The following is an 11,772-nucleotide window of genomic DNA, read 5'->3' on the forward strand; positions in this document are numbered from 1 at the left end:
AGTCATGGCACTTGTTTCCACATGTGCCTTGACTCATTGGGAACACAACTGTCACTTTGACCAGTAAGCTCCGCCCTCAGATTTTCCGCCATTTTGAGCAGTTTGAAAAACGCTTAAACCGGATTTTTGAGCAATTTGCATGAAACGTTCTACACACAATCTATAGATCATAAAAAACAAATGTGTAAAATAAATATTGCTGCAAACAGCGATAAGAGAGCACTTTAAACAGGCATACTGTGTAACTCATGCCAAAAGCCATGGAACTTGTTTAGTCATGTCACATATGCTTTGACTCATGAACACAACTGTCACTTTGTACATGAAGAGACAATGTCATGCTGCCCCTCGGTAAGATGGCCGCCACGTAGAGATGTCGCTCTCCATTGGCCAGCAGCGCGGGTGAGCCATCTAACCTTTCTTATATATATATATCTATGCAAGCAGCGATAAGAGGGGCCAAGGAATGCAGGCAGCAATAAGAAAAAGCCTATATGCAATAAGCACAATAAGCAGGTCTGTTTGGGGTATGAACAGCTGCAATACCGCTGGGTGACCACAGGCAAATGCCGGGTTTCTACGCTTATTGTTCAGTTGTCCACCACTTATGGCAATAATAGCTACATTGGGCTAAATACTGTAGCCTACACTGCTCATTATGATTAGCAACATTTGCTTTCAAAATCATGACGCAAATGAAATAACTTTATTTAGCCCAGTTGAATGAGGTACAATGCCTCGCCTATATTACTATTATTAGTAATATTACTAGGCTAAACCATTTTCTAAAGCCTAGAGCAGCTCTTAGCATACAAGCAATAACGATTGCTTCACATCTGTGTTGGCTAAAAACACAGGACAAAATGTACAACTTCCAAGCCACAGAATTAAAAGGGAAACCTGAGCTGTAGTGAGAAACACATTTCAGACCTCAACAAAGGAGGGGGGGGGGGTGTTTTCCTCTGATGGTGACAGGCATGCATAATTGCTCAATTATAGTCATCACCAGCCACTAGGACTAATTAAGTATTAGTTAAATCGACTGAGTGTGCAAATTGTTTCTCTGTCTCAATAGGCTACTCATTTTTAAGTGGTGCAACCACTTCATTACTGCGTCTCTGGCTGGGTCTGTCCCTGGCTGGCTAGGTCTGTCTGAGCACGAAAATAGAGTTTGGTTGGTTTTCACAACCAAGTGTCACTGTTGCACAGCCATACACACACACACACACACACACACACACACACACAGTATAGTAGGCTACAGTGGAACCAGGCCGGCCCCCTGGGCGCTTTCCTGTGGGTCTGGAAGTTCCGGGGACCCCCTGGGGACGCCCAGTCTCCCACACGGAGTTGCACCACTTACTTCACATGGGTGTGATTTTATTTCAACAATCCACAAATCCAAGTATCAATTTATGCCAATTTATTGCACATTGGTAATCGTCTAGACCTAGATAATCAGTGGTGGAAAAGGTACTCACATTTTCCACTTAAAGGACAACTTTAGTTTTTTTCAACCAAGGTTCATGTTGTAGGTTGTTATTAGAGAAAGTAAAAGACGAGTGTTATTTCTTTTCCATTTGCTGCTTTCTTTCGTTTTAGGGATTTTAGCTGTTTTGTACAGGGGGGGCGGGGGCATTCGAACATGGTTTTAAATATGTATTTTTTTACAAAATATTATGGAGATTTATTTTTTTATTATTTACTATAGCCCTAATAAACCCCAGGAAATTACATCTGGCCACAAATAAATCACAGGATCTACTGAATGTGAAGGTAGCCTACTGAGGGGAAGCCACACTGTGGGCTGTATTTTGCGTGTCTTAAGTACCAGGTCATATTACCTAACTTGAGTAAACTAAAGACCTGGAGGCATGATCAATGCTCTTTGGCCACTCAGAATAACCAAATGGCATTGATCACGCCTCCAGGTCTTTAGTTTACTCAAGTTAGGTAATAAGACCTGGTACTTAAGACACGCAAAATACAGCCCTTAGTGTCATAGGCTCAATGTCAGTTTGACACATTCAGTAGATCTCGTGATTTTTTGTGGCCAGATGAAATTTCCAGGGGTTTATTAGGACTATAGTAAATAATTAAAAAATAAATCGCTATCAAATGTTGTAAAAAAATACATATTTAGCCCCATGTTCGAATGCCCCCGCCCCCCTGTCAAAAACAGCTAAAATCCCTAAAACGAAAGAAAGCAGCAAATGAAAAAAAAAGAACACTCATCTTTTACTTTCTCTAATAACAACCTAAAACATGAACCTTGGTTGAAAAAAACTAAAGTTGTCCTTTAAGTAAAAGTACTACTCTGTAGTTACTTTTTCATAAAAGTAAAAGTCCTTAAGTTTACACGAGTAAAAGTACAAATGTTTTCAAATGTATAACATCTTTTGAAAATGGCAGATAGGCCTACAAGCTCACAACAAAGTAGCTAGCAGGCTACAGTAACTAAAGTTTGCAAATAATTGTACTGGAATAAAAAAAAGTACAATATTTGCCTCTGAGATGTAGTAGAGTAGAGTTAATACTAATACAAAATTGTATTAAAGTACAGTACTTGAGTTTAATGTACTTACCGGTAGTTACATTACACCACTGGTTATAATGAATCAGGATTATTTTTTGTGCCACTCAGTGCTGTGCAACCACTGCCCGTGTTTGTTGACATGACAGATGCTGTAGTAGGGGAGAGCTGTGATTGGCTCAGTGCGGTGGGTGTTTCCGCATTCCGCTCAGAGGGAGCTGTCAGCAGAGAGAAGCGCTTGTTGGACAACAGGAGGAGAGTGTGAGGCAACTGTCTGCAGAGTCAGCGTCACCAACCAACGTCCTCGTTTAAACACCCAGGGGAATAACAACCGCCTGATTGAACGCCTCGCGGGCAAGAAGAACGATGCCGTACATGCTCATCAGCACGCAGATCCGACTGGTTTGTAGGCTGCATCCTGCATGTGCAAATAATAATAGGCTACCCGTCTCTGTGTCACTGTGTGTGGTGTTGTTGTATAAAGATGCGCTCGGTTTGGAGATTTGGGGATTATTAAGGCTATTTATCTGAACGCTTCTCATCAATCAGGCAAGGATATCCACGTCCGTTCCATTATGGTTGCGTTGTGCGGCTGTGCCCATTGCACATTATATTTTTGCATGCTGGAAAGCCAACATAAAAAAGCCCAGACTGTCTGTTGTTTGCCATGTTGTGTTAAATTAAAACCACATGTAGCAGGCAGCCTACTCGCAGGAGCCAAGTTATAGGCCTGTTGATGTGCGCATGTTCCTTTTGTCATCTATTCATCAGTGGTTCTCAACCTGGGTCGGCGCCCCCACTGTCCCCAGGGGGCTCCCCACATGATTAAAGTTTTTATATGAATGTATTACTTTTAAAGATGTTCATTGCCTTTTAATAAAAAAGTAAGAAAGAATATAAAATCACACCTGTGTGAACTGAGCGGTGCAACTATACATTTATTCTTATAGTTACTGTTATGTACTGTGCTCTGTACTGTATTGTTGTGTATTGTGCTCTGTACTGTACTTTGATTATCTTTGGATAAAATCTTTGAGAAATGACAGTTTAATACCATTAAACCGGGTCCCCAGACCCCCATGGAACAGGCCCAGGGGGCCGGCACTGTTCCGGCAAGCCTTCCTGCATCCGAAACGGTCTAGAAATGACAGAGTTAACGTGTTGCACCTGTAGCATTAATGCATCAAAAGTAATCAACCAACTTCTATAAAAACTGGTGAAACACAACAATAATAAAGAGGCAAGTGACCTTGTCGATCGGCTATTTTCTTTTTGTGCTTGTCAGGGTCGGGGGTCCCCAGTTCAAATAGGCTATGATTATAGCAGACGATATAGCGTCGGAGTCCCGCCCCCTTTCATGACGACGACAGGCCCGGAAGAGATTTCCCCATTCATTTTTCCCATAGACCTTTCAAAAAGTATTTATTTAGGGCATGGAGGCACAGTCGGTAGTGCTGTCGCCTCACAGCTAGAAGGTCCTGGGTTGGCGATAGGGCCTTTCTGTGTGGAGTTTGCATGTTCTCCCCGTGTCCCCTAGGGTAGGTACCCTCACAAAAAACATGCAGTAATCCTGGTCTCTAAACTGCCCCCCCCTGGCCAGTACCCCTTCTTCTAATTATTTAAATCGGCCCTAAACGTTGTGTTTATTGCCATGATTCCAGAGTTTTATGGGAAAAATGAATGGGAAATTCTCTTCCGTGTCGTCGGGGGCGGGACTGTGACGCTCTATAGATACATTTTTACTGGCTATTAGACAGAAAGTATCTCTAAAATTTCTGTGGTGTACTTTTACTTGAACTACTCCACTACATCTTAGAGGCAAATATTGTACTTCTTACTCAACAGATATGTCTACATTCCAGTATTTACACATTGACTTTCTATTCGGTTTTCTCTCTTTGAAGGAGAACGGGCCAACCAATGTTGGAGATGAGTACTCTGATCCAGCTGTAATGAACTACTTGGGGGCTAGGAAAACAACGATGCTGGGAAACAATTTGTGAGTATTGGAAATCGTATGTCAGTTGAGTTAATGTGCGGGGACTTCACAAGACATGAGTGTGTTTTTATCATTTATCCCAGGATGCTCCTGTCCTCATCTGCAGGATGTACTGTAATTGGTCACTGAATTGAGTCGAAAGAAAAGAATGTGGAAAAAATGCCAACCATACCGATCATTCAACCATAACCGTCTCAGTTGCCAGAAATTACCTCACGTTTGTGCATGTGAAAGACACGCTGCATAATCTGAGATGGCAATCACTTAAGCCCTGTATGACTTTGTCGTGCAACAAATTACTGTATCTGTAGCTGATCTACATAATGTTGTGTTGTGAGCTTGTATGCCTATTTTGCTATCTTTTACAAAGAAAAAAAAGAAAACCATCACAGTTGGCATCACTCCAATACAAAGTTGTAGCCTGTGTCACTTCATTCACATGCACTCAGGTATACACCACGGTGGCCCGTTGCCTTAAGTGGGCCACTTTGTGTTGGGGCTGCCTTCACACTGTGCATGTTTACAGCAGAACTAAGCGTGCTTAGGACAGATGGAAGAACCATTCAGCTGTAGTCACCGAAGGGAAGGATGCCGCCACGGCCGCTGCTTTGCCGATGTGGAGTTAACCATTCGTGCTGATGCAGTACAGATCAGGGCAGTGTTGTCATTGGCAATCTGACTCAAATGCTGCTGGGAAATGAAGCGAGGTGTGGAAGGAAGTGAACGAGCACACGAACAATTAGCAGCCTTCTGCTTTCCAGGCAAAGTTTACAGACAGAGACTGAAAATCCCCCCACATCTATGAGAAATACAATTCCTCTTATGTTTATGCTCGTTTAGCTCCGAGTACCATGTGGACGACCCGCCGCGCCTGGTGTTGGACAAACTGGATAAGATTGGCTTCCGCGTGGTGACGATGACGGGGGTGGGACAGACGCTGGTCTGGTGCCTGCACAAAGAGACAGAGTGACCCCCTTCCTGGATTGAGTTTAACGTATCTCAAGTATGCATCCCATGGCAAGAGAGGTTTTCTATCACTTGCTCTGGTTGCAACAGTCTCTGGAGTTGCACCATGCAAATACTTATCAACATTTTTGTTTAAAAGGTTGTGGCTCCTGAAATGGTACCAATGAATGCCTATCTTATAAAAGTTTGAGGTCTCACAATCTCATTGGCTAAACCGCAGCACTTACCTTGGCCTCAATCACACAAAAGCCAAACTTAAAAACATCCCAGCCCTAAAGCCCTAACCACACCAAAGGGTCACCATGCAACTCCTTGGGTCCAAACGGTTGCAAGGAGTTAACACCGTCAGCTAAAACTGTCTTGACCCTTTGGTGTGGTTTGGTCCATTGATCCATGCATTGAATCACTAGGGACCACGCGCGGCAACGTGCAACAGGACATATCACACCGCACGGACAACGCTAAAACCGTCTCGACCCGTGGTTTGGTCCATTGATCCATGCATTGAATCACACCGCAGGGACAACGCTACAACCGTCTCGACCCTTTGGTGTGGTTAGGGCTTAATGCCTCAACACATTCATTTTAACCATATATCTGAAAGTAGATCGTCATGCTCGGTCCTGGCCGTTTGCACAGTACATTGTGGGTATGATACCGTTGGTTAAGGACTAAGGAGCCACTACCTAAAGAAAAGCTGTGTTGTTTTGTCAATTTTGTTGATTTCTCTGATCTTATTTGTTGATAATTTGACCTCTCTCGCACTAGCAACTCCTATACTGTAGGTTCACCAGTGAGAGGAACTGGGAGGGAATAGCGTAGTCTTACACCTCCCCAGACCAAACAGTTGGCCGGGATTAGCAGTGACGGTAACAGGGTCTATACAAACACATGGGAGAATTGGCAATGACTACACTGGGGAAGGAAAATTTAAATAGTTAAACAGTTAGAATAGACTCAATCACATGCACCATCAATTCCAATTCAAAGTAAAAAATGTCCTGGAGGATTTAAAACAAATATTTACCATTACCATCTGCTCACATACAGCAAGTCAACAGTACAAGAACCAGTGCTCCTGTGTCCAATCAAATTAAATATAGCATTCTGCCAGAGCAGTTGGTTTTCAAACTGGGGCCCCGAGGGCGGCCAGAGACCATCGAGGAGGTTCCAGGGGGACTCCAGCCAAATGAAGAGTAGATTATTATTCAATTCACTTTAAATTGTTACGATTTATTAAGGCTGGGTCCATACAAACGGAATGGGGATTCATGGCTTGAAAGAAAATGTTTGTAAACCCCTAGATACTGTAACATTTTGTACCGGCATGTCTGTTCAATGTGTTGTTTTTGTAAGTGTATATTTGATATATTCAAAATAAAAGGATTTGTAAAAAAATTAAATAAAGAAAATAAGTAATTGTAACTCAATATTTAATGCAAAGATGAGAGCATTGCCAACACAACACCTACAGTAACCTACAGGTTATGCACAAAGTCACAAATGTTCAATTTCAGCCCTTAAAGGGACATTTCTTAGCGGAAATAAACTGCAGTCACTCAATGTCAATAGTATTTGTAGTAGATGAAAATTAATGTAATTTGGTGCTTTGGTGCACTAACCAAACATCATTAAAACATTTTCTTTTGCAAAAGGGGTGAAGCCTTAAGGCCTTCTCACACAGGGAGCGACACTGGGCCTCCATACCCGCTTGGATCTGCAGGGTCACACTATGACGCTTTACTATGTGTTGCATATAGGAAGAAATTACAACAAATTTCACACAACCACGCACCCACTTGCCTCTCTGCCTGTCAGTCCGCGGCTCCATACTTGCCTGTGTAACTCTCAGTGAAAATTAATTACTATGCACTAAAGGGCTGGGCAATTAATCGTAAATATACCGAAACCGTTATTTAGAACTAATAGCTTTAGCCTATAACTAAATAATCAAGAAGCATCGATTTATATCAATTAATCGTTAAAAATAAGTGTGTGTGTGTGTATATATATATATATATATATATATATAAATCGATTAGTCTTATTAACCACTGAAATACTTCGCTGTAGAATGGTGGTAAAATAGTGAAATAGCTACAAGTGAGCTTGTAGAGATGCTATTTTCAACAATGGTGATATTGATTTGAAGTCATATCACCCAGCCTAGGCATGTCGGATGCATGAGAAAAGCCCTTCGTACCGTCAGTCTGTAGGGCCTCAAAGGGATGTTTGTAAACATCAAAACGGACCTGCGGACTGGATGTGTTCGCCCACGAGAGCCAGCCACGCTGGGTGGTTCCATTACAGCCTCACTTACAGCCCCGGGTCTGCCAACGCGTGTCTGGGGCCAGCCCGGATCACCAACCCACAAACCAGATAGATCCCTTAGCCAGTCATCTCCCAGCAAAAACCTCGCCAGACCCCGTTACTTCAGACATGACTTGGCACTCCACCGCCACTATAAAGATCAAACACGTCTGGTAATTTCCCAGCAGTGACTGCGGAGATTCCAGACTTTTGCCGGGATCCTCCAACCTGCCAGCTTTCGTGTGAGGGATACCGGGGAGAGAGAGAGCCAGAGAGGCGAGGAAGATAGCGCCGTGAGGGTTTTCTGATGGCTCATTTGCACTTCATCGAACAACCACATCTTACAACAAGAAATTCACGTATTTACAACTGAAAAACAAAAAGCCATCTTTGTCGCACGCCAGGACATGGTCGTTTGACGAAGTATAAATCAGCCTCGCTCGCAGGGTACGCTGCAGCGGTCGATCAGAACGGGCTTTGCATGCAGTACAAGCCATCGTGGTCTCGGGGCAGAGGCTTTGGCGGCGAATGTGTTTCGTGTAATTGTATTTCCTCTGTTGTCATTTTGGACACAGTTTGTGTGTTTCAGAGGGTTTTTTTCCCCCTCCTTTCACATTGCCGGGATATGAAGAGAGGCCCTATGCATAAACAAAACCATCTGATGAGGGGATTTTGCAGGAGAGGAGCAGATGTCTCCCACCACACCACCGCCGCCACACAGCTGGCCGTTGTGTAACGGGCCACGGCGAGGCAGTGGCAGGAGTGGCGGGGAGATGGATGACTGGGTTGGATGCTGCAGAGTTGCCATGAGGCTCCTAAATAACTCGATGACAGGAGGAAGCTCAGCTGAGCACTAGGCCCATGAATAGAGACGCGCCATTACACCATAGCAACCCACCCCCAAGGGACAGGCAAATAAGTCTATTTGGAATGGGTAGATGTTCTGCAGAAAGAGGGCAAAACTCTTGCAAAACTGGCGAGACCGCAGCGGTCTGGTGCGGGCACTGCAGGGTCTGACTTAATGTGGGTTCACAACGAGAACAATTTGCAGCAGCCTGTTGGTCCCCCCGGAGGGAACATCCGCCGGGGAACACAGAGCATCTTGAATCTGTTGTGTAAACAGCGCCTTCGAATAATAAGAGAGAACAGCACGTTTCAAAGGATATTCCTAAAAAGGTTGATTAGGAAGGACTGCACAGACCAGAACTGCTAAGGGTAGTCAATTCAGTTAAAGACCCACTCCCCCAAAAATCTTGATTTATTTGGTATGGTTAAAGCCTCACTAACTTTTTTATAATTTACATTTAAATTTGTTCCAATCTGTATCAAGAGATACAATATAACTTATACGATAGAGACAACATCAACGCATGACAACTTATATACAACAGCAATGGCAAGTCTGTTCTGCTGCTGTATGGTTCTGAGAGCTGGAGTGGTCAAAACAGACACTAGGAGAATGGAAGTGTTCAGCCCAAGACACAGTCTATGAATGCCGTGCGTCAAAACAGCCGCCTCCATTATTTTCAATGAACCTATCCCACACCGCCGGCGTCAGACACGCGTTCACGCCTCGCCTGACGCTCCGATACGCCGCTGTTCTATTTTCCAGGCGTTGCCGTGCGGCCTCCATCCGGGAATCCGTCGGCGTGGCTGGCCAGCCGCACGGTAGCGTGCCGTGTCCTGTGGGTGTTGCTGTGCGTCTATGACGCGCGCTTGCGCACCCGCTTCACAGACGGTGTGTGTTGGGCTTTCCACAACAGTCAACAGATGCCTCAGACATATACATGCCAGATCTTTTGGCCCAATACAATCTCCAACAATGAACTCAAACAACAAACAAACAGGGTAGCCGGAGCATCACCAAGGAGATTACACAAACACAGGCGGCTGAGATGATTGGAACATGTACTGAGGACGGAGCAGGGCCGCATCGCAAAGGTGGCCTTAAATTAACACCAGGCAAAAGAAAATCTGGGACTGGAAGGCCCAAAACTACCTGGTGCAGAACTGCATACTTTAAAAGAGGACACTGGCTTGTTGTTTTGGTCCTGGTGCATTTGGTTTACATACTCTTATTATATACTCTCATAATTCATAGGATAAGTATATATAATACATTTTTTAACAGATTTCAACGACACCAGGGAACATACAGTATGAGGGCCTTCCAACACTTTCAACCTGGCGTCCCTACTTTGGGCATGTCATAATTGTCAAAAATATATTCAACCTCACAATGCATCGCATCATGTGAGAGATAACGAATTGCACAGGGCTTAGGCAGTTAACACATACTGTATATTAGTCCAGAAGGGAGTTTCTTTGCACGTGAGAGTACACAATCCTCTCGCCCTTTTGAGCATAATAAAACTAGTGGTTCAGTGTTGGCATTATGTGTTGTTGGAAACACAGATGTTATATATGGGTGATTTGCATCGGGGAGATTTGAGTTTCAAACGTGCCATACCACAGAGCAGAACACTGTCCAGTACAGCTCTGGGTTTTCGGCCTCGCGCCCCCCACCCCCACCCAGGGGCCTCTGCAATTTGGAGCAGAGCTTCAGATATACTGTACACAAAGCCCAAGGAACAATCACCATAACCACCAAGCACTATAATGGCCGGGCCTCCGGAGTCTATTCACTTTTCATCACGTGAGCCCACAGGAATTCCCATAAAAACCTACCTAGTGTTCCAATCGAGGCCTGATTGCTGGTTTAACATGGAGCAGACATGATTTCCTCACAGTCACATCACATCGCACGGTCTGCGGTTTGGACCGTTACAGTACTCGACTCATTTCACAGGATCTACCAGACCTCTGGTATAGAGACATCAGAAAATGAATGATTTTATATTTCTCCCTCTTGGCTGCAATAAGGAGGTAATGAATATTGTCAAAAGTTTAAAACTGAATGTTAACTGACAGATGCAAATTACATGATTATAGTATTTAGATTACGCGGTAGTGTTGCATGGCCAATCTCCCCTGGCTCCGTTGAAACAGGCAGAACGGGGATTAACGCCCACTGATAAGTCAACAGTCTGAATGATTTTAGAGAAATGATTCAGGCCAATACTCAGAGGGGGAATAATATGATAACTCACACCCACCTCCATGAACAGACAGCTCCATACTGAATTCCACACAGGTCTTCTCCAGTCTCCTAGAAAAACCAGTGAGTGATTGAGGAAACATTACAATTTGAGGCCATACACTTGGTTCAACATGTTTATTTTTCCTACTGTACAAGAAAATTATATACTATATAAAAAAAAAATCCCAACAAATGCACACCTAAGAGGCTTCACAAAACTAAAGCCATGTTTTTTGTAACCCCGGTACAAATTTTGGCAGGGGGGGGTTGGGTTGTTATCGAGTCGAGTTCAGCGGTGGCTTTGGGTGGTTTCCTGCTGGTGCTCGCCGTTACGATTCCTCCTCATCCTGTCGCTGCATCTCCTCTATGAGTCTCTGTCGTTCTGCGGCCTGCCTCACCCGCATCAGCACCACGCTCTCGTAGTCTCGCTCGCTGCCCAGAGCGCCCTGCGGGGGAAAGCGCCACAGCATCAGAAACGCCTCATTATGGATACCACTTCAGTCCTAGGCAAACCCCGCTGTTATTGGACAGTAGTCGCTGTGATTGACACACGTTTTTGCAACTATGCCTAAACCTAACCTCAGTAACTATGCCTAAACCTAACCTTACTTTTAGTAGCACATTCTGGTTTAAACTCAGTCTTTGAACAAACCATTGCACTTTAGGCCTGGCTAGGCTACTTAAACAATTTAGTTTCAATCTAGTCTTAGCCAACTAAAACTTTATACTGACATAAAATAATCTAAAACATAACATGCCCAGACTCTTCTTCAACAAAGATGGCGAAAGCAAACATTATTTGTTCTGTACATATAATTGTATGGTACAAAATACTGAAGTCCTTAAACCAGAAACCTAACCTCA

General features: G+C 43.9%; 2 protein-coding genes across 3 annotated transcripts in view; one reads left to right on the top strand and one right to left on the bottom strand.

Moving 5' to 3' along the window:
• Positions 1-2,745: 2,745 nt before the first annotated feature.
• gchfr (GTP cyclohydrolase I feedback regulator) lies at positions 2,746-6,923 on the top strand. Its single transcript, XM_083791926.1, has 3 exons — positions 2,746-2,935; positions 4,438-4,532; positions 5,373-6,923. The coding sequence occupies exons 1-3, from the start codon at positions 2,900-2,902 to the stop codon at positions 5,500-5,502; spliced, it is 261 nt and encodes an 86-aa protein (XP_083648052.1). The 5' UTR covers positions 2,746-2,899; the 3' UTR covers positions 5,503-6,923.
• Positions 6,924-11,028: 4,105 nt separating this feature from the next.
• dnajc17 (DnaJ (Hsp40) homolog, subfamily C, member 17) overlaps positions 11,029-11,772 on the bottom strand; it is a 53,225-nt gene continuing 52,481 nt past the window's right edge. For both annotated transcript variants that reach the window (XM_083792200.1, XM_083792201.1), the window contains one exon: positions 11,029-11,354. In XM_083792200.1, the coding sequence (XP_083648326.1) occupies positions 11,238-11,354 (117 nt within the window). In that variant the 3' untranslated portion in view covers positions 11,029-11,237. The remainder of the gene's footprint in view (positions 11,355-11,772) is intronic.

Source organism: Protomyctophum parallelum, assembly GCF_964188405.1.
Source record: "Protomyctophum parallelum genome assembly, chromosome: 20".
NCBI lineage: Eukaryota > Metazoa > Chordata > Actinopteri > Myctophiformes > Myctophidae > Protomyctophum > Protomyctophum parallelum.